The sequence below is a fragment of the Astatotilapia calliptera genome, chromosome 23 (genome assembly GCF_964374335.1).
Source record: "Astatotilapia calliptera chromosome 23, fAstCal68.1, whole genome shotgun sequence".
Classification (NCBI taxonomy): domain Eukaryota; kingdom Metazoa; phylum Chordata; class Actinopteri; order Cichliformes; family Cichlidae; genus Astatotilapia; species Astatotilapia calliptera.
The window spans coordinates 15,369,095-15,392,891 of NC_137443.1; the positions used below are offsets into that span (position 1 = coordinate 15,369,095).

Here is a 23,797-nt window from a genome sequence, read left to right on the forward strand (position 1 = left end):
GACAAGTACAGTATATGCCAAAGAGGACCGTCGAGGGAAGGAGAAGAGGAGCAGAAAAGTTTATCAGGAGCTTTAAAGGAGAGTATGGATGATCCAGCGGCCCCTAGGACCGTGCACTAAAGCTTTAACAAAAGAGAACTAAATCAAACTCTTTTTCATACCTAACCATAACCTAATTGTAACCCTGACACTAAAACCGCATTTTGAGCCTTCAAACCTGTGAGGACCGGTGAGTGTGTCCTCACAAGTGACTGTTGGTTCTCACAAGTATAGTAGAATGCAGATTTCGGTCCTCACAAAGATAGCTAGACAGGAACACACACACACATATATATTTATTTTTTTGGGGGGTGGGGGTAACATTTAGGTAAGACTTACAGAAAGTAAAAGAAAGCACTTGCACCAGACAGAACAAATAACAGAGGGAGAAAAAAAAAGATGATTATTTTGCTCAGTGGTCAGCCACTTGGGAAACTGTGCATCGATGCATGGTTCCCGCTTAGGTTTGGGGGCAGACCTGACACTGAATGTTGCAGGTCAGCCGGAGTAAAGATTGTCTCCCGGCTGCTCAAACAAACACTGGTGATACTCTGGGAGACTAAAAAAAACACAGCAATGGCTCTCTGGGGAAGATTATTCTGCATACCTGTGGTAAATTTAGATTCCTCTGAGATGACTTTGAGCACAGAGACATCTCACAATGCAGGAAAAGCAGGGACACTTTGAAAGTTGAGTTGAAGATGAAGCTGAAGGTTTTCTTATCCATCTTTGTAGGATGGACAGGGAATTGAGGATAGTATGTGACGGAGGCATCTGTTGGACAAACTGTCTCAATGAGTGTGTACTCTGAGGACACGCTGGGATTGGAGTCATGAGAAATGAAGCACGATATGATGGTGAACCCCAGTTCTGGATCTGATGCAGTTGATGTGATCTGGAGCAGATGAGAGGCAAGTAAAAACAGATTTTATTTGTCAGTTGTCGTGACAGGAGTCTTCATGAAGTGAAGTGACAAAACTGAACAACAACACAATACTGCTCTGATCTGATGTGAGCTTTACTTTATAATATAATCATTTCTGGAAGAAAACCTAATCTGCTGTTGTCTGAAGAAAGTCTGCAAAGTAATCTTGTTGGACAAAACATGCAAAATGAAAAGGTGTCATTTTGTATTTGTGTTTCTTTAAGACAATCGCAGAAACAATAAATACAAATTATTATTGTGTTTTATTGCCTAGTCCTAAAATTGGGAACAACGATAAACACAAATACAAACAAACATAATTTACAAGATGTTAAAATGCTAATTTAAAGCTGAAACAATCAATATTTTCGTGTTAACACTGGGCAGGACAAAAGGGGCACAGTCATGGTGAGAACCCTCAACTCTAATGAGCTTCTGGTTTCTTTTAGAGCGTTGTTTTGGTTTTATGCTTCAGCTCACTTTTGCTGTACCAGCAGCTGTTCGGGAAAAATAAAATTCAAATCCTACCTTTTACTAACCACAACAGAAAAAGAAGTTCAAAAGTTAGCAGGCAGCTGGTGGCAACTAAAGTGCCAAATAATTCTGTCAGCAGCAACCCAAAGCTGAGCCAAAATAGACTAAATAAGTCTTCTAATAGAAATATTGTGATGTATTTATTGCTGCCAGTGTAAAGATATGCAAAACAAAACAAGAACGACTGCCTGAAAGGTGAGAAACAAATATTTAGTCATGTTTTACTTATTTCTCAGTTAAAATAAATGCAATGCACTTAAGAGGGAAGGATAAAGACACTCTGTGAGCACTTTGTATTTACAGCACACTGGCTTTGTGTCCATGCTGTGAGTGAAGCATCTCATGCTGATGTCCTCCTACATCACCTCTTCAAAGGACTTTTCAGTCTTTGCTATCTCTTATATGACTAGCATAACTACTGTAGTGAAACAGATATTTTTAGCCAGATGACATGCAGAACTGTGATATAATAAAAGCAAGAAGTGAAAGAAATTATTAGCTTTTTAGCTTGAAACAGTCACAATGCTCTTACTGAGCAAAGGGCTCAGGAAGAGATTAAATCTGGAAAAGCTAAAGCCTCAGATGGAGGCAGATGGTTGCAGTTTTCTGCCAAAAGTTTTCATTTACACCAAACATGTATTCTGGCGTGAGAGGTAATGTATTATAAATGCAAAACATACCTCCACAAACACTTTCTGATTTTGTGAAACGGTGAAGAAATTCTGGCGTGCAGGGTTGTTGATAGGCAGCGAGTCGTACAGCTCCATGTTAAACGTCATGTTGTTGACCGGTTGCCTTGGTGGTTCCTGTACAATCCTGGGAGCTGAGGTTTCCTGATTCTTAGTTTTGCTTGTGTATGTGCAGTTGAACTGTTTGAAGAATAAGGCAAAGCCAAAACAAATATCAGCAGGACTCTGACGTTACATTCCACGGCTAAGCACTCTCACTCCACATGACTGTGTGTCACTGTTTGACCACATTAAGACGGACCAGGAACAAAAGAGATATGTATAAACAAGAACAATAAGTGGGAGACGAGGACTGGATGAGATAAAGGAAACTAAGCTAACAAAGAAAAGATGGAGAAACTTCAAAATGGAAAATGGAAGGTCAAGTTCATTAAACGGACATCATGGAAAGATGGGGAGATTGCAGCAGCCAGAAGAGTCTTTACTAGCAGCCCAAGGGGCAGTAGGAAACTGGTGTTTCTTCCAACTATGCATGATTTACTGCAGTTGCGCATATAGAGATACAGTTTATCAGTAGTCTCAACTTGTCAACTTTCCCCTTGCAATGAAGTGCAGATCTGACAGAAAAAGGACCACAATGATTCCAGAGTCTTACCAATATGGTAGATGAATCGAACGTTTTCACGGGAAGCATTCTCTCGGGCCCTCTCTGGTCGCTATTCCCATCTTTGGTCTCAGCATGACTTACAGTGACCTGCACATCAAAAAGAAGTTTGTTACTAAGCCTACGCTGACAAACCTGAGCACAACAATCAGCAATTGACGGAAAGTTTACACAAGATTTTTTCCAATTTTTTTCCCCCTTTTCTACTCCTTTAGTATTGCCTCATTCAGGCGGAGATTTGAATTGTTAAGAGAGGTCGGCAAAACAGTCTTGCTTAAATCTGGGAATGTCCTGTGGCCTCAGTGAGACAGGACATATTTCTAATTTCTCAGTGGAGTAGTGGCATGTCAGGGCCTGAGATGAGTCTGCTGCTTTAGAGAGAGGACTGTCTCAATGACACTAACAGAGCTGTTTTGAAGTTTGCTGACCTGCCTTTGGTGCCACTGCTGAAATAAATCAACATATCACAGCAATGTGGGGACAACAGCCAAAACACATTAGCTTTGATGAGTGGGAACCCAGACAATGAAAATTAATCTCCTTTGACCGGAGGTCAGAGGTTGTCTGCACGTCCAAATGCTAGCACAAAAGATGACCTTGGACTTATGCCTGGGTTTTTAATCTGCACTGGACAGAAAAAGTGTTTTTTCCAAACTTCCCCGAACAAAAGATTTTAAAAGGCCAGGGTAGAAGTGATTCATGCTTGCTTGTTAGAACAAACATGCTGAATGAATGCATTCCACAATAATGAAGATAACTGGGGATGTCTTAATCACATAAAAGCAAGTGATCACAATTAGATACAAAAATGAGTCAGAAATGTAATCATTTTCCCTGCACATATTGTCCATATTTTTCCAGTTTCCATTTGTACACAAAAAGAGCATGGCTATCAGTGGACATCTTTATTAAAAAAATATTTATTTATGACAGGTGTCAAGCCTCTGAGTGAGCATTTCCCATGGCAGTGCTGACATTTAAGCACTGGTCATGGTCAACACCCTAACAACTAATCTAATCAAATTAGCCTTCAAAGCTTTCTGCCAGATCTTTTTTAAAATGTGATTTATTTTCTTTGAAAGAGTATGTGTGTTTGAGTATTTAAGCTCAAATGATGATCTTTTTCTAAACTAATCAAATACATTTATTCTCTGAATGTACTTAAACTGCAAGTGAAAGCTAAAAATACCTTAAAATAAAACAAAAAGGCTTTCTGACAGTGGGTAAATCTTTCCCTGACTTCAGAGTGGCACAGCTCTGTACTGCCCATAGATATCAATGCTTTAACAAGCCCAACATCTTAATATGTTAAACCTAGGCTAACACACATCTATTTGCATGTTAGTCACTCAGGAATTGTTTAGACAAGCAAAGTTTGACTTTGGCACGTGGTTAAAACTGTGTAAAGGGTGTATTTCAACAAAAACTAGTATCTTTTCTAAAGTTTAAACAAGTAGAAAAGAAAGTTTTCTGACTGAAAGCCTTTCTGTTAAAATGTTCTCATTGTCTTCTCATTAAGTTGACAAGTTAAAATAAAGCAAGATAATTATAGGGATTTTTTAGAAAATGAAGAGTGTTTTGTAGTTTATTTCAATTTAAAATTAAATCATATCTTCGTATTTATAGTAGCAACTAGAGGTCTGATATACAGAGAGGGCATTTTCAAGTAATTTCAGCTATACTGTAACACCACATAATATACTCACAGAATTGAAGTAGATCGTGCTATCCTCTATGGTGAATGCGGTGGTCTGACAGCCAGTCAAAGGAGTTTCCAGAGTGTAGTGGGTGGCATTGACTGTTGCTTTGCATTGTGGGTCTTGAAGTGTGAGGCTGGCATTTGTAAACCCGCTTGCCTAAGTTAAGAAAAAAGAAATAAAAAGACAAACATGGATGGAGATCAAAACACTTTTCCGTTATTAACTTTTCAGAATTGTAAAAAGAAAAAAAAAAGGAGAAAAAAGTCCAAGTACTTGTGCAAAACCTTGAGTTCTCAGGAATAAACAAATCCCACAAGGTGGTCTAGCTCCAGCTCCCAATTACAGCCTATGCCAGTTTCCATTCTGTGATGTGGGCTGATTGAGCTGTCCCTATGTTCAGACACCAAATGCTTGAAACAGCCCTGCCTGCTTCAGTGATTTACTTTTTCTCATTTCACTTTTGTAGATCTGAAACTTGCTATCCCCACACAACAGATAGGTGGGCTCAACTGTCTCCATAATTATCCACATGTAACCATTAGACCAAGACAGCATCATTATTTGGTAACAACCTCAGCACACAGTGCGTGCTTTTTGAAAATAAACAACACAGCGTCATGGAGGTTTATGCTAGTATTTTGTAATCGCTGCAGAAGACATTCATTCAGCCTTTTAATTGGTCTAGACGCTGCTAGTCTTTTTGGATGAGCTCCATTTTGTTGTTTTCCGCTCTTCTTGTCACATTTTGTCACACTGACTCTGTGTCGTGTGAAAAGAGATGCAAAAGTAATTCAACAAAATGCCTTTTTCATTGATCAGAAGCATAGAATACATCGATATTTAAAATAACCATTATTTGTAGCCTGTTGGGCTCCGGGCAGAATCAGAGAATGTCCGGTTGTTTACTCACCTGAAGACTTTGTTTGTCAATGCTGACCACCATCCTTTCTTTTTTGCACTGCACACTAAGGTCAACATTCAAAACGATTTCGGGCTCATTGGACTCGTAGGGCAGGTGTCCCAGCGGAGGCATGCCCCCAGTTGTAAGAAATGGAAACGGCAGACCGGATCGTCGCAGTGGCGTTCCATCTACAGGAAGAGGACTAGAATCACGCAGGATGGCGAGTTCGGGAGGTAATTTGCTCTCCAGAGAATCCACGACATCTAGAAGTCACACGTAACCTTATGAGGCTGATTTTCCATCCAGGAAACTACACCTACAACTTTTTACAATTGCACGCTAGTTTTATGCTTCATCATGAATGGAGGATGTGATTCTTCTTCAGCTTACCTGGCTCTCGAAGTCGGATATTGAAGTGGTTTGCCACGGGAGTGCTGGTGTAAGATGTGACTGGATTGTGGCCATGATCGCTAGCCCACTGGATTAAGGCTTGTGGCCCTGATGGCAAGTGCTGCATGAGGGATTTGGACACTAGTGCCTGTGAGCCAACAGTCACTGTATCAGAGGCCTGTGGAATAGAACTCTCATTAGATGCTTTCTCAAAATAACAAGAAAAGAAATTTAAGTTAGCCAATACAGAATCTGATTTACAAAAAAAAAAAGAAAAAAAAGAAATATGGTTTACTGTTCAGGTTTTATCACAGATATTCAACTTCAAGTACAGTCCTGCACTTATTCTGCATGAATCATGTGTGAATCATGTGAATGAGTGTGAGGTAATGGGCGTGTCGCAGCTCGATCATTGCTCAGAAACCAACATGTTAGCTTGCTCCTAAAAATTTGCGTCCTGCCCTGCTGCTCCCCCAGTGAGGGAGGCCTCATTCTTTCTCACAACCATTTCCCACACATTCAAGTCTCTTGAGCAACACTGACGAGAACCTGCTTTCTGACAGATCGAGGCCTGAGTTTTATTTTGGCCATCATATCACTAGCGTAGCTGACGATCTCTCACACATTGGTTGCACAAGCAGCGTATCCTGTGTACCGCTGCTGTCAAGTGAAAGTCAAAATGTAAGCAGTGGGGGAGCTAAAAAATGACTGACCTTTTGGATGTTTAAGATAAATGGTTGAGAGATGTCAGCTGTTGTAACCGGTGCAGGTTTACAGTAAGCTAGTGTTACACTCAAAGTCAACCATTTAGACACACATTCACCATGTATGTTACAATCTTGTAAACATCAATTAAAAAGAATAAAAACAACAGTGATGTTAGGTTCTATTTGAACAGTTCAGCGGGACGTAACAATGCTAGAAGATCATAGCAATGTCTGTTGCTGTGTGATGCACCGCTACATGCTAAAGTTAGCAGTTTCACATATGCACAAATGAGAACTTTAACACACTGATCTTTACAAGGTGTAATCTTCCAATCATATTAACATTAAGTTGTTTGCTAATTAGCTCTAAAACAAAATAAAGGAAGGAATTCAGATTTTCCAGAGGCTGCTCTCATTGTGAAGGCGATTCAAATAAACTGCACCTGGGACCACCACATTAAACAATCCAGGGTGTGTACACAGCTATCACACTAGTCAAACGAAGTGGTGTTTGAGGGCCAAACGTGCCGGAGCATGGATCCTCCGGTGAAAATGCATCCCTTAGTTGTTACATTTACAGCCAAATTGATGTTTTTCTTTATGTTTTGTACATCTACTAAACTGCTAGCGAAATATAATCCAATAGATGAACAAAATTTAACTCCGTAAAGTTGTTTTATACACAATGCATGACACTCAATTGTTCTCCCCACTAAGTGTTATGGATTTTTGACCTGGCATTACACCCAAAAACCTGATCGACTCAGTGTATAGCAGGCAGCTGTACAAACATAGCATGCCTGGCAAAAGTGCAGTGTCACTGCTGCAGCAGCGAGTATCAGCATTAGACACTGAGGAAACGCAAGCCCTCTCCCACACACGCAGACATCAGGGAACACAAATATACATGCTAGAAAATGCAAACTTAAGAAAGTGGCATACAAAATAAAAAAAAAGGTGTTGGTGATTCTCTTTCAGTTCAACTGGAATTGTTTTTTTTACTCCAGGAAAAGAGGAGCTCTAAATTCCAGCCTTGCAGCAATTGTGGTGGTTGGACCACGGCCAGTTGTGTATCGACATGATCTACAGTTAAACTATTCTTCTAAAGTGTGCATAGGTGTCATATTCTTATGGTTCCCGAGGGTCCTGAGACTTGAGTGGCAGTAATGAAGATTTAATATCAAAACTATATGCTCAAGCACACCGTTGATATGCACAAACCCATATTTCTCAGTAAGGTGTATACTGATATATTGTAGTAATTAGCCTCTGTTTGTCTTTTGTGTGTGGTGAGGAAGCCCGAAAGCCTGAATAAAGCGCTCCGCGTATTTCACATTATGATTGATGGGAAGCAGCTCTGGCCCAATACTGCAGCACGCCTGGCTCTGAAAATATATGATGCCCTCTTCACTCCAGCCTCTGGCTCTCTCAAAGTGATGACAATTCCTGGAGGTGCCACAATGACATTTCACAGTTCCTCCTAACCTGTTATCCCCACCCTGTCCCCCAGCGTGGACCAGGCGCCAGTTCAACACACATTTTTGCTGTGACAACTTCTTTGGCCAGCAGCGTAAAGTGTTGACATTTCTGTCCGCGACACCTACAGTGATATGTGATCAACTATATAAAATCATCCGTGATGCCTGGAGAGCAAAAAAGATATCATTTGATGGAAAGCCTTTGTCTCTTGTAATGCTGCCAACTTACCACCACATGCACATTGCCCGTCACATTGTGGACTTTGACGACCCAGTTCACAGATTTAGCGCATTTGAGCAGCAAGACAACGTCTCGATGTACCCAGGTACCTTCCTTCAGTGGCCGCAGATCAACTATGACATCCACCTGGAAAGCACTGCAGGAAAAAAGGAGAGAGAAAGAACAAATAATAATAGATGGTCAGGTCTACGTAATGTTACTGTGCCTTTGTCTGGCCAACTAATTAAAAAGCTGGAGGTATTCCCAGAAAAAAGAATGCAGACGTATGCAATACATAACAGATAACACCGCAGCAAGATACAACACATTCCCAGATTTTCTGTCTTTTGGGTGTACAGAATAATCACTCCACTGGGGAGTGAGGACATTATCTGGCAAACTGGAACGTTAGACCAAGTTTTGAAATCTCTTCCTCAAAAGAAAACCACTAAGTGAACATAACCCCCCTCCGCCTTCATGTTAGTTCCCATCCAAAATAAACTCCACAGAGATTATTGAGAGCATCCTGACCTCAAAAATAAACCGTGACAACATGTATTCTTGGCCTCTGCAGCCTTGGCTGCTCACCTGCTGGCGTTTGGGGCTTGGAGCTCAATGATGTGGACTTCTTTGTCTTTGTGGGGCACAGAGAGGACGCAGCCTTTTGATGTCTGTGGCTCCTTGTAGCTGCCCAGGTAGTTCAAAGACAGGAACTTGGAATCAATTTTGCAGGTGTCAGAAGACAGTGGATCTGAAAGTGGAGAAAGGTTTGTGTTACTGTTCAGAGGGGCTGTGAAACTATTTTGATCCTGCAAAGGAGAAATATAGCTTCTGGTACTTCTCTACCACAGAGAGGTCAGAGCCTGATGTCAACAACAGAACAGCAACCCCTGCTCTAGTGACGAATTCAACGTCCTGCTCACGAAACCTTCGGAAGACTGAACATTTGCTTTAACCCAGCTGTTCCCATCTACAGCAGAGTTGCTCTTGTAACCCTGCAGTTACTATTCGCAGCACTAACAAGGCCCTGGGTTGTGCGCCCAACGAGGTTGGCATAATCTGTCTTGCCATCAACAGGGAAATTAGATTTTATGTGGGAAATCTTAGCAAGATGTTTTACCAGAATTCTTTTGCAATAACAGGACAATAATATTCATGCTCAGTCATCAAAACTTCTTGTGTTTTTTCCTTCAATTTCACAACAGTTCAAAAAATTCATTAAGATGAAAAGTTGTGCTCATTCTCAGCACAACGGGAAAACACAGACAGATGCTTCCTTATTTGGCAAACAGAACTTTGGACAGAGTGTAAACTGAAGGCTGGCACCTTCCTCTCCGGAACTCTTGTGGCACTTAAAGAGCTGAGGAGAGACCTTGAGTGTGGGCATGCTAGAAAGCAAAGTGAGGATCTCTCCATCTTCATGAAACACTTCTGAAGATGTGAAGGAGTGGAAATCTACAGCTCTTTACTTGAAGTAAACATCATGGCACTCTGAGGTTTTGCCAAACCACAGCCCCTAATGACACCAGCCAAGAGCGTGAAGGCTGAGCAACCTCTCCGCTCTCCACAGAAACTAACAAAACACAGAGAGAACTTACTTAGTGGAGCCATTAATTTCTTTCTGGACACAAGCTTTGCTCTATATTCATGTAGTAATAGATTCTCATTAAAAACAAGTTATCTCGTCTGAGAGCTGATGAAATGCAGAGTCGGATGTGTTGTCTGTTCACAATGTGAGAGCAGAAAATAAAGAATTGTAATTCTGCATCTTGAACATGTGTGAAAATCAATCATAGCCACCCTGGAGACTCCTTCTGTGCTCTTCACTTGAGAAACCCTCCTCCCTCAACTTATTGAAAAAACCAGAAAGAATTTGTCTAATTCTTTCTAACCTCATCTTTCCCTCCTAACTTTTTTCTTTCCTGGTAAAACTACCACCTATTCCCCCAACTACAGAATATGACACCTTGCACCTTGTTAAAAAATGAAAAGCAGTACTGTGTGTTTGTTTGGCTTCACTATAAAGTCTTCTGGTGTATTAACAGCAAAGTAGCAACTACTTTAGTGTCTGTAAGCCCCAAAATTCAGTAAGTCAAAGTACTAAACTCATCATTTTGGCTTCGTAGTTCAGCTGCCATAACTTTTGTTTTACAGCTACATTTTTCATTTCTTGTCAAACACAAAAACCCTTGCACTGTCGATAACTGCAGAGTTGTTGCTGACAAACGTCTATGTGTGGTTTTTTTTGTTTGCTTGCTCTGATACAAGGATTTTAAGTTTGAAATAAGGATGATAAAAGCGTGACATTTCCAATTTAAATGGGATCATTTTTTTGTCTTGTAGAGAAAGTACTTGCCTATATATGTTTGTTTTTTTAATGTATTGGCTTTATTCTGAACCCAGTCATTTTTAAAGATGTTACAATGTTACAGAAATACAACCATTTTTGTTCTGGGTTCCAAGAACTCTTGAGGCTGTAAGCAAGCAAAACTTAGGAATACCACAGGCGGCCTGTTAAAAAGTGTGAAAGGGTGACTGTCTTTTGAGGGAAGGAAAATCTTTTTCTAGCGTAGTGCATGTAAACCTCTAGCCTGGGCTAAAACACAAAAGCTAAGTAAAGTTATGAAAGCTAAAGGGGAATGGGGTGGAGGAGTGCCTTGGGGCCCAGAGCTATGTTTGGGAATTTTGGGAATCTGGTGCACACCTTCTCCGACTTTGATATAGATGTCTTGAGTCATCTTGAGCTCAGAGAAAGAGGTGACTGCCCTGTACTTCTTCTGGGCCCAGTTGAGGAGTTGCTCATTGCCGTGGGGAAAGGTCTCTTGCTGTATGCGGGTGAAGAGGGAGAAGTTTTCCGGCTTAAACCTGACCTGTGAGCCCATAGATACCTGGAGGAGAAGAAAAAAAGCAGGAGTGTAAGGAACAAAGGAACTGTTGGGATAAAACGTTACCTGCTCTATATAACGTGTTTTCTTCAGTTTTTTCAGCTTTCCTCACGTCCAACTCAATTTCAGAGAAAATGTTTTCTGTTAAAAGTGTTTCACTTGTTGAGAATTACATGCACTTCAATGTTGCTCATTCTTATTGCGTCACAAAAATATAAACTGTAAAACACAGCAAAGCACTAACTCTTTAAATACGATTGAACTTCTCACTTTTTTGCAAAGCTTGTACAAGTATGCTCAGGATATTTCTACACATGTTCCTCTACACAACCAGGTGTCTGGTTTCCAGTGTAGTGCGTCATCACAAATGTATAGTTGTGTTTTAAAGTGGCCACAAGGGGCTACAGATATCCCACGAGGGACAACACATATCTTTGACACACACAAACCAAGAAGGCAAGCACATTTACATATTAAAAACAGAAAATACAAACTTTTTCAGGAAAAGACCACCTTTGCAACTTACTGGAATTCAGAGCTTCATTTCAAAGACATAAACATTCACATACATATTTACTGAAAGCCTACCAAACATCCAAATGAATCCTAGCGCACGGTCTAGACAGCCCACCTCCTTGTTTTTCTTTCCTCCAAGGTATATTATCTGTATGCATGAGCTGAGACAGTGCTGGCAGGTGCAATTGAAACAATAAATCCATTTGAATCTGAGAAATAATACGTCAGACCACTTCTCTGTGATGAGTTTATGAAGTTGTCCCTAAATTGCAATCATGCTTCAATGATAACAGAGTAATATCCCTTCTGACTGTTTAGGCTTTTCAGACATAACTTTTCAAATCTCCACATGCACAACATCTGTCTGACCTCTGGACGCTCCTCTCAGTGTTCCTGGCATTGTCACCAGAGGCTGTAAATACTGCTGCCTAGGAGACAGACATTGTCGAAGAATTCAGGTTGACTTTATTTTTAGTGTGTTTACTACAGTAAGAAGCAACAGAAAGAAAGATGGCGAAGATGAGAGGGGTGGTGCGCTAAGCTGCCGGGGAGGGGCCGGGGTATCCTTGCCAAGCTCAGCAGAGTTTATCAGTTTAATTGCGGGAATACGACCATAATTAGTCGCAAAGAATTAGAGGGGAAAGCCTGAAAGCCAAATTAGCTCCAGGCCTTCCAGAGTGCTGGAAACCTCAGGAATTTGAAACGGGGAAGTGAGACACCCACTCTGGGCTTTAACAAACTCTCTCTCTCTGCTCGGCCTCTCTCTGCACGCCTGGTAGACCAAAAAGTGCTGGAAACCAAAGTGTAGTTTCTTAAATGGCATTTATAAATATAAATATACTGTACTGCGTACTGTTTACATAAGCTGTCATTCAGTTCTCTGGTGCTAGTTTCGTTGCTGGTGTACTTAAACAGGGTGCTTTAGTTAATCCATTTTGCTTATTCTCGTGTCAGGAAACTCTGGAAAAAGATCTTAAACATGATTGCATTGTATCCATGTCCTTATAGGGCTGTAGCATGGACTGTATATATTTTGAAACCCAACATCAACAATTTGGCTGCAACCATGTTTGTCTTTTGGAGCCAGAAGTGACCGTATTTGGTCGAGTTGTTGAACTGCTAAGTTATCGGTTAATCCTAGCATGCCTAGTTAGCAAGCTGCTTCTAAAAAGTGTGTAGGTGCAACACAGTGACACATAGGGTTAAATAACCTAAGGCACTAGAATTTCACTCAACAAAACCAAAGCATAAACGTTCTGTGCTACACAGTCTGCCATATTATTTGTTAGATATTTCCATTGAAAATATCCCAAAAGACACAAAAATTGCACAAACTGGTAGGGAGGGCCCCGTTCAGTGACGTAAATTAGTGTAAAGTGGACACTGTAGGAAGTGAGCTTGTGAGGCTTTCGATGTTGGCTTCGTTTTTGGGCTCCAGCGGTTCCCGACTGAGCTGTAGAAAAGAAATACTTGTGAAGTAAAATTGTCTCTACTCTCGGGTGGAGATCTGTTTTAACAAAGTGCTGCCATACTGAGTTCTCTGTAATGGTGTCAGTTATTTTGAAGCTGAGTCACAGTAAATATATTAGACTACCAAGCTGGGGAAGTCAAAATTTGCATGTTTCAACAGGAAGTCTGATGTTTCAGCTTCCAAAATTATTGGATCAGTTCTGGAGGCTACTAATGTACCACTCTTTTTCTGATTATAGTAACATGAGCAAGAAAATCGAAGTTTAAAGACATGACTGCCCTGAATAGAGAGACATTTCTCAAATTTTGCAGTTGTTAGAAATTAACTTTAGACCTCTGGCACTGACATACATGCTTTCATGTTCATAATGGTACTTTTAGTCAACCATGTTACTGAAAGTGGTTACAGTTGGAGAGATTAAATCGTTTTTTTTTCTTGTCATTTCTGCTGCCCTCTTAAAAAAGAAACAATCTTATTCTCTATTAGATTTTTACCTGGATAAATAAAGGATTCCAGAAAGCTGATTCTGGTCATCTGGTCATTGCATTTTCAGTGTTTTCAATGAAGGATATATTAAAAATCATGTAAGATAAAAGCACATCTGCCAGTCCTGAAGATCCCAAACATTTAACAGTATATTTCCGGCTCTTTCTGCCTGTATGGATCAACATGTTATGGCCATATGTGGAGCAAAAGGGAGACAGCATGCCAAATGTTTGAGATCAATTATCACGAGCTGCGTTCTCACTGAGCAACACCCTTAGTCTGGGAAATTGCAAAAAGCTGTTTGGAAAATAAGAGGTGTTGCAAACACAGGAGGGTGATGGAAAGTGCAGAATGAGTTGATGGATATTATGAGCATGCAATAACTCTCTGATATTAATGTGATAAATGCTTTGGTGGCTGATTTGATCTTCTCTTACTCAATGAGATACTGGGACCTAATCATGCTGCTCTCTGCAGATGTGTTCCTGTGAACTGGCAGGCTCTGTTGTGGAGAAAACAATACCATATGTCTCAGCGCCACTCTGGAGCGTTCCTCTGCCATTACTGTCTCCAAATAAAAACACTAGTGGCTACCCATGGTTTCCATTGGTGATTACAGTGAGGAGGGAGCTCAAACTATGAGCCTACAAATAATGAAAGAAATACTAGAGTGAAAAGGCAAAGTTTGGCAACCAGGCAGTGGACAACATACATGCCAACAGCTTAAACAGTGTTGTTCCATGAAAAGTCATAAAACATTTGCTCCAGATCAAGCCTTTCAAGCGAAGATGCAACACAGCTCAACCTCAAACCCACAAGAAGAAATATATGCATTTGGCCACAAAGTCAGCAAAGCACACTTTGCAGATGTCTCACTTCCAATCATGGTGTCCCTTGGTAAAATAAAATTTGGCCTTTATTCAGTGTTCATATTTCATGTCAGTTTAGAAACGCAATGATTCCCACCTGCAGGTGATTGACAAAAAGCACTGTGGAAGGCATGTTTTACAACAAAAGTCTGGCATTTTAAAAGCCATCGGAGTCCAGTGGCCAACAGTAACAGTGTGCTCAACATCTCTGAAGCTTTTCCAGGCAGCCCATCTGTGTCCATGGAGCCCTGAGCACAGGGACCAGGAAACAAGGACTGGCAGGTCTGATTCAGAGTCCTGTTAGTCGCAGGAAACAGCCTCTCCAGTGGAAAGGCAAGTGAGGGAGGTCTGGCATAGGGTTTCTATTCTGAAGTGTTAAGTCCAAAACCGACTTAACTTGACTCTTTGCTCTCACTAAAGCAACATCTCAACTCCTTTCTAAAGCAGAAAGAGTGGAAAGTTCCTTAATGTGCTGACCTTTTTTTGCATCAGTGGTCATGGTCAGTTGTCGTTTCATGTGCAGTACCAGAAACGAACCTTTTCTACCTCATTAAAGGCGTGGATTTCAAAGAGCCCTGTGATGAACCTTTCCAGGGTTTACTCCACCTTTTGACAAGTGGTTAGGGAAAAAAATGGATGAAGGTAAAAGCATAAAGCAGGTCTGACCAAACATCGATTAGAATTAGTTATGACAGTTATTGGAGATGACGAAGATGAATACCAATTAACAGTTAGGAGAAGACTCAAGCAAGATGTTGAGTTGTATTTCAGTTTTGTGGCATGTTAAGGAGGTGTCACTGTGGAGAGAACCTGAGAAGATCCGGGACTTCTTTGGGCAATGTGCAGCAGTCAGGCTGGTGGATAAGATACCAACACTGCCAGAGGGCTCAGTGCTGCCACTCAAACAGAAATACTTAACACCTAATTCAGCAGGGGCCCCTGTAGTCAGTCAAAGCCATTAGTTCGGCCTACAGTGTTTAAATTCCCTTTATCTCTTTTCAGCTCGCTCAAAAGCTGCTATTATGTGTCGGACAAATATTTTACTAAAGTGCAAACAAGAGAAAGCTGACGCCTCGGTTTGGTTGGGTCTAAAATGCTTCAATTTAATGAATACTGTGAATTAAGTCAAAGATGTAAGAATACATTTTATCATTTAAAAAGAAAATTCAATAAAAGATATTGTTAATTGGAGATTAAGCTGAAGTTATTAAAACCTTGCCAACATGGTTACACTCACAGCATTAGCTCTGCCTCGAAGTTTTCTTTAAAATGATGGTTTTCAGCTGCTGTCTGTTCGCCACCACTGACAAGGGAAGATATTTAGTGTGATGCTGACCTGCTGGTCTTTGCAGAAACACTCATCTCACTGGCCACACATTATCAGAGCTTAAGAAAACACAAGCTGGCCAGATGCTCATCCATCTGTATGAAATGCATCCGTTTCTTTCTGACATGAGAACATTTCCATTTGTACAGGAAATGATAATTAAAAGGGCTGTTTAGCACTCAGGCCTAATATCCTAATGTAGTAAATTTCTCTGAAAACTATGATCCCACTCAAGGACAAACAGATCCCATATTGGTTAGTGAATTTTAGGAACTTCAAACATGTCTGTTAATGCTTTATTTAAAAAAAAAATAACAGATTTTCTAAATTTCTCTAAGAATAGAAGAACCCTTTCTAGGATACACGATGAGTAAAAACAAAACCTTGTCAGCTAACTATGTAAACACTTTATTGTACAGGAATCACTCTTGATGCAGAGGTGATGAGACCTAATATGACTCTGTGATGAAAGTCCCTGTCACACAAGCCTATAAGGTTTCATAAGATCTAGCAGAGGCCTATTAATACTCAGTGAATTACTGTTCTAAATGTCAACCAGGCTGGGACACACAGAACATTTTATTGGAGTACGTAGTTCTTAAAATTAGATATGGAGAGGTGACAAATTAAAGGAAAAGAAGTTTGTTTCAAGACATGACTGAGCCTTTACGGGAGAACCTCTCTGTTGAAAGTTGTAACATAATACACAAGTGGCATTGTCTCTAAACCAGTTTTCAGTAGTAAGAACACATATGAAGCAGACTATGCTCTGCTGTGTGCTACATGTGAGACAGGGTACTTGAGGACAAGCTAATTCTCCAGATACTGCCCAATGTTCATGAGTGAAGACAGCTTTAGCTGTTATGTGCCCTTGGCCCTCTGGTTATCTGTAAATCAGACTCTATAATCCATCCCTCATAATTTGTTCACTCTTTATTTAGATGTCTCTGGTCTGGTCTAATGAGCTGGAAGCCAATAAAAGAGAACAGGAAGCTTGTTCCTCCTCTTTCTTCTTCGTCCGTTTAATTCTGATGTTAGGTTAGATTTTGCGACCATTCCAAGGCTCGTCTCAGTGAATTTGATGCTTTCTGTTGATTTTGGCTGGCTAATCACTTTTTTGTTTGGGAGTAATATTTGATTACGGTTAATATTTTGGGTTTTTTGCTTTTGTTGTTGTTGCTGGATATGTTAAGCATCGTGCATTTGCTTGTGTGTTTTACAGTGGGTTATGTTGGACAACTTTTGTATACACCAAGTGGAGTCTATAAAAGCTGAAATGCATTTAGCATTTAGCAACTGGTTCCTAAGGTTATTACCAGTGTTTTTATGATAGCAGTGGAGAGTGTTTAACATGTCAGACTCAAACATTTCACATAGGTTTTCCACCAGTTTGAGAAATGATAAAAGCAAGATTAACATCATTCTCAAACTTTTGGCAAACTATTCATTGACTGGGGGATTATGATTCTGGAAGATACAACATCTATCAGGATACAAGTCTGCACTGGATAAAAGTGATGACCCACTTTATTGACTTGTAGTGACCCTTTCCTGTAACAGGGCCAGTAGACTGAAGCGCTGCCAGCAAAAAGCTCCCAAAGTCACTGGATCCTCTTGCTGTCCTTGTGTTATGCGCCTGTGCGTAACACAAGGCTTTTGCCATTTGTCCATATTCTCCTCCATATCACATTGGCTTTATGGGAAGATGTTTTGAGCTTAAGAAGTAAGCTTGAAAACTCTCAACCACATATGGAAATAATTTGCGTACCTGATGCTGCATTCTTGCACAATGCTTTGGTGTTAACATAGAAATTGAAAAATGAATACTTCTGGGAAGCCAGCAATACAGAAAAGCCTTCAGCTCACATGAATGCAAAGCGAAGTTTTCATAGTTATATAGCACAGTGAAGCCACAGCTACAACAGAGACCACAGCTACAGCGGAGGCTTCTGGGTTTCATTTCGCACTGATTTTCTCATGTGATACACGGGCTTTGAACAAGAGCACTGAAGCAGTGCATTTTTACATTTTTATTAAGTTTCCCAGAGAGGCCCCCTGGTACCTTCACTAAATATGGCTGACTCCCCAGGGGACCTGGCTCCAACTTCACTAAGATACCCTTCACTAAATCTTTGCCTCTTCCACCCGAGTCCTAAGAAAAACTTCAGTCTGCAAAGCAAGAGGAAGAGATCTTGTAACAAATAAAAGTTACATTTGTAGAAAGAAAAACACAGGATTTATCAATATTATATACTTGCTTGCAAACCAACTTGTACGACAATTTCAACAAAATCAGTAGACGAAAGGATAAAGTTGGTGAAGCTTTAGTGCTACAGTTTTTGGTACCACATCTTCACCGCTGAGGGGTTTTTTGTGATACATGGATACACCCAGTGTCATATGAACAGCAGCCAAGCTATCAACAGGACTGTGTAAAGAAGGGTGGGGGACACGACTCGGTGGATGTCGAGCATGAATAAAGCTGACGAAGCAGATTGTGTTAGATAAATACATTTTGGCCCATTTATGAGCGTAAAAACAACCTCTTACAGCTGCATCCTGTATAAGATAATGTGAGTCAAACTTCCGCTAAATACTTCCAAAATTATATTACGACTAAAGAATCCACTGCACCAGATGAAACATTATGCACGGCTCTACACAAGCTATGACTGCACATGCGCGTTGACCAGATGTGCCCCCAAAACATTGGAAACCTCCCTTTGAAGTGCAGAACGGCCTCCTCCGCAAATTTACATCGCTTCAAATATGTTACTCATAGAAAAGGCTACTGAAACAGTAATGCGGTTTAGCCTGTGAGGAAATGAATACACAGTTTTAGGAAGCAGGACTTAAAGGATTTTTTGTGTTCTGGACTCACATAAAAGGTATGTTGGATGCGCAGAGCCAGGTTCTCTGTTTTGACATTCCAGATCAATGGTTGGGGGGAGCTGAGCACGAAGACCAGGGGCTTCTGGTGGTGCAGCATTGACTGGATGGGCTTCAGATGTAAGTCAACCTGGCAAGAGCAAAAAAAAAAGGGAGGGGAAAAGGGGAAAAAGAAAGAGAGAAATTAGCGCCCTGTTACCACAAGTATATTGAGGAAGTGAGAAGAGTAAAAAACACAAATCCTACGAGATCAGTCAGAGTACATAACATGATCTGATTTCACACAGCTGAACTGGGCAAATGTCAAAGCTTTGATATTCTCATGTTCCGTTTTGTATAAGCATTAATATCAGGCAACTGCTACTAGTCTGGTGAAAATCCAGCTCTGTTATGATGTAAATTGTTCTACGTTATCTAGCTTTGTGGTTGTTTATGTACTCACTTTGCTGATAAACTTACAAAGACGGCGTGCTGTGTTCTCCCTAAAAGGCACTTGCTTAGCTCTGATATGTATCCTCAGAGGGCTCTTAACTTTCACACAGTGGAGTCTTTGTTCACGGGGGAAAAAATAGTAAGTGGCGGGTCCCTGTAACCATCTCTACAGCTTGCAACTATGCCTTTTTTTCAGACTCCCATTAAAATAGATTTTCACAGTCTGTTAGTGAGATGGCGAAAACAAACGTGTGTGTTTTGGGACCTTAACTGATGTTTCTCGTTTCTAGTGTTAGCCTTCACTTACGCCAAAGTGAGTCAGGTGGTTCAAAGTGCGAGACTTAACCCAAAATCATCTCAGGCAAGGGTCTGGCTTTCCATCATTTTCTTTAAATTGTACTCAAACTGAAAAACACCAACTTACTAACAAACTGTTAAAATTCTCTATTGTTGTCACTGATGAGAACTGACACTCTCGGGGGGTTCAGAGGTCTGTCTGACACTCATCTTTAAACTTCCTCCTCTCTGTATTCACAGACTAATCAAATCAGCTCCATTCTGTGTGTCAGCAGTAAAAAGCTGTAAATCACTAACTGAACCCACAAGGACTCATATTTTAGGATCTAAACAACACCACAGTAAGTTAATTATTCACAGCTCAGCACAAGATCAGCTTTTGCTTTTGAACTCAAAATATAGCTTTTGTACTTCAATAACAGAACAAATGAGCTGAAAACAGAGTGATGGTGATTAAAAAGCAAGTTGACAGGTTATTATTAGCAGTGCTTGAATTAGTGAAAAACAGGCTGAGCATTAAGTTGCTCAGATGTGGTTATGGAGTGCGTATTATCGAGACAGAGATCTACACGCTATAATTGAAACCGTTAACATTTTCTGCTACACTCATATGTTTTCAGTCACTACAAAACGTATTTGCAAACACTGCAGTACTCATTTAGATGGATTTATTAATGGAAAAAGTAAACAGTTTGTTATAGGTTCTGAACCAGACTAAATACTGAACAGAGCACAATATCCTTTATCCCTTTAATATTGTTTTACATTTGCTCTTGCCAAGTTGATATTTTACGGTCCATGCTTATTCCCGGGGTGTCAAACACTGGAGTTTTGTCAAAACTGCTGGCCTTTATGGCACATCTGCGACACATCTTCCCTTCCAGCTTGTCGTTTCAAAGCTCAGTACTGGTAAAAGCGCCTCCGTGCCACATTTAAGCCTAATTTTTCAACATGCAGCCTCAACCAAGCTGGTTTTAGCACGGTTTTAGCGACCAAGTAGCATTGTGTGCCTTCACCTAACCAGCAAGAAGAAGCAAAGTAAAAAAAAACAAATAAATTTCTGCTATCACATTTTCAGACCTGCTCTATCATAAATAGTAAATTTACTGCTGATAAATAGTAATTTATCAGCAGTAACTGTTGACTATGCTGTATGCTGTCATAAATTTGGGGTGGTCGAGTAGGTTGTGATATGAAGCATTGAGCAGGTTGTTTTCTTGGCCCACCCCTACAGCATTATCCTCCTCTCTGACTCCCTAAGTGGCCACTGATTCACAAAAAGAACATCACGTTGTATTCAATAATATTCAGACTAAGCTTACAGATTTCAAGCACTAAAGGGATGGTTTCCAAGGAACTTACATACAACTACATTTAAATACAGTCATTGGAGCTTGAAAAACAAGCTACAGCAACTGTGCAATATATGAAAACACTTTTCACTTTTGAATGTCTTAATATATGCAAAACTTCTGTATTATTAAATTAAAAGCTTGATTTGGTAATTTTTTTACAGTGAAACTGGAAGTGTTTGCCGAGGAAACATTACAGGAATCTTGGGAAAGCATAAACAAGAAGCAACCGCACCATTTTATCGGAATACTTTCACACACAAACAAGATAAGACTGTGATCGCACTCGAAGCACATCCTCAAAGCCAACTTCGAGGAAGAGTCCCCCAAGGTGCCAAAAACATACAAAGATTTACAATTTATTTCAACGAGTAAAGATTTGTTTTTCAATGTGCTTCCTCATGTTGGACAAAGCTGCCACTTATACCAAAGGTTGACTTTTGTTTCATTATCATGTAGACTATAATAACTGTGCCAAATGATATCTTCTTTATCGAGAAGTATGCAGTTAATGAACAGGCTTTTTTTTTTTGGCATTTCTCTTTTTTCTGTTTCCATTTGATCCATTTGTCACTAAAACAAGAATTCATTGTAATCTGATGTATTTTTGAAGCCATGCAGCATTCTAGACTAACATATACCTCAGCACAGAAGGAAAGTCTGACTGTCATTTTCTGAAGTACAACGATGTGTCACTGTGATGATTCATGAAGTCATTTAACAAGAGATACTAGCAGAACAAACAGAGTCAGCATCAAAGTCCAATTATCATTCCTCAACAGATGTAAGCCCTCAAGGAGAGTAATGCAAACCAGAATGTTCAGTTATGTGGTCCATGAAAGTGTTGCAAAAATCGTTAAAACGTCCCTATGAGACAAGGAAATGGAAGAAATTACTAAACACTTATCTATGAGGCAATCTGGATGGTGATCCAAACAAACAGATCAGAGATTCATCGCTCTCTCTGTCTCACTATTTTTCCCCTTTTTTTCATATTTGCTCCCCCCCACACTTAATCCAGACACTGGAAAAAGCGACTGTATTGCTCCTTTGAGGATAACAACAACCAAGATATAATCATACCTGGCTTGGCTCTAAGAGCCTGGCTTCAATAGATGGAAGAAGGAGGTAGAAAGAAAACGAGAGTCGGGGAGAGTTGTAAAAGATGAGGAATTTTAACCCAGACAGAAACTTTTCCAGAAGACGTGAGTCACCTGCAAACGCAGGCATAAACAGAGCTCCAAGAAGAGGAAGTGCCAAGAGGCGCTAAGGGGTCGGAAAGGGTGAAAACTGTGGTGATTATTATCTTTTTTTTTTCCAAGTTTAATGAGAAAACAGCATTAATAAAAATCTAAACCCTTTCTGGGTTGCACAATGTAAGCAATGATGAGGACTCAGCAGCAGCTGGTGTGCATCTCTGCCCACAGAGTTGTGTTCGTGAGGTCTGGTAAGGCTAGTGGGCATAGCAACAGACCTTGTCAAGCAGCCAGGGTGTGGAAAGAAGAGGTGCAAAAGCACCAGGCATCAAAGTACCTCTTGTGGTGTTTGTAAGGATCAGGTTGCGCTGAGTTGTCCTTGATGGAGGCAGCTACCTTCGGAGAACCCTGCAGGGTGTGCTCGGGACAGGAGGCCACGGCACGGCTGATTGATTATCAGGAGCCTGGCACAAGGATTTAGGGGTGCAGGGTCCATTACAGTTAAGGGGGGCATTTGCCAGCAGCCACGGATGGAGGCTTGTCTCGGACTATCACGTTACTGAAATTAAACTCCACACAAGGGACGACAGCTGTAGCAGGATAAGCCGTCACGCAGCATACCATTAGTGGTGGTAGCATGTGTAAACAATGGAAATGTGAGGAAAAAAACAACACAGCATCAACTTTAAGCTCTAAATCAGCTCCAACAACAAACACAGTGCCAACTACAACAAAACCGAAAAAAAACAAAACACAAATCACAGACAAGCTTTTGTTGTATAGCAAAGCCACATGGTTAGATTTAGATCCTACTGATGCCTGTGACACTGAAACGGTAAAGGGTGATTTGTTTGTCCTGCTTTGAGCATGCATTTGCAATTCCAGGACCTTTCAAGCCAACTTAATTACACAATGTTTCAAGAGTGCTTTATAAAGGCTGTGCATCAACATTGTAATGAAATACTTTCACCATCAAATATTTTGCATAGCCGTGTAAACCTGCACCCTGCAGTTAGAGCACACTATCACTGCGGCTCAGTGTCCTTGCAGGAAAAGGGAGTTTCCTTTATTGACAGAGCTAATTAAATGCCTGATGAACCCTAGTGATTCTGAAAAAAACCCAAAACATCCTTTAATTATCTGAAAAGTAAGACTAATCTGGGAACACACTCTCCCACCCAGGAAATAATAATCAGCTTCAGAAAAACAGAAAGAAAGCACAGCATGTATCACATGACATGAACCATCATCACTAAAATCCAAGAGTATATACAAAAAAAACAACAACAACGACATACACAAACTGTGGCTAAACCCCATACCACAACATTTTTATAGTTGAAAACATAGACAACAAACTCCGAGAACTGCCTGGAACCAATCATACTGTGTTATCTGATGTGTGCGTATGTGCGTGTGTCTTGTCAGTCTGGATCTTGGTTCTTTCCGGATCACTGAGGGTGTACAGAGAGAAGGGAAGCTCAGGCAAAGAAGCTCAGAGATAAAGGAGAAGCGGACCAAAACCTGTTGACCGCTCTTATCAGCGCCACCCACATATTTGAGAGAGATGGTGATGCTACCTGGAGCCTTCCTCCTAAATGTGATGATAATCAGTCTGTACTCAGCTAAATGCAAAGCTCCAAAGAGGGAAAAAAAACCCCTGAAAAGACGCTGAAGTGAGACAGGACGCCTGGATAGCAATCTTTTAGTGATATGACACAAAAGCAGGACATGTTGAAGTAAATAACACAGCACTGAAGGTGGGGAGAGGGGAGCACAGGGTCAGGAAGAAAAAAACACTAGATTAGAGATGCAGTGAAATCAAAAGCA

General features: G+C 40.6%; 1 protein-coding gene across 3 annotated transcripts in view; it reads right to left on the minus strand.

Moving 5' to 3' along the window:
• tgfbr3 (transforming growth factor, beta receptor III) overlaps positions 1-23,797 on the minus strand; it is a 68,582-nt gene that overhangs the window by 11,379 nt on the left and 33,406 nt on the right. For all 3 annotated transcript variants that reach the window (XM_026160146.2, XM_026160147.2, XM_026160145.2), the window contains exons 4-13: positions 18,683-18,820; positions 10,952-11,135; positions 8,836-8,998; positions 8,257-8,404; positions 5,843-6,020; positions 5,462-5,715; positions 4,558-4,707; positions 2,843-2,941; positions 2,179-2,367; positions 647-934 (exon numbers count right to left, since the gene is read on the minus strand). In XM_026160146.2, coding sequence (XP_026015931.2) covers positions 647-934; positions 2,179-2,367; positions 2,843-2,941; positions 4,558-4,707; positions 5,462-5,715; positions 5,843-6,020; positions 8,257-8,404; positions 8,836-8,998; positions 10,952-11,135; positions 18,683-18,820 — 1,791 coding nt within the window. The remainder of the gene's footprint in view (positions 1-646; positions 935-2,178; positions 2,368-2,842; positions 2,942-4,557; positions 4,708-5,461; positions 5,716-5,842; positions 6,021-8,256; positions 8,405-8,835; positions 8,999-10,951; positions 11,136-18,682; positions 18,821-23,797) is intronic.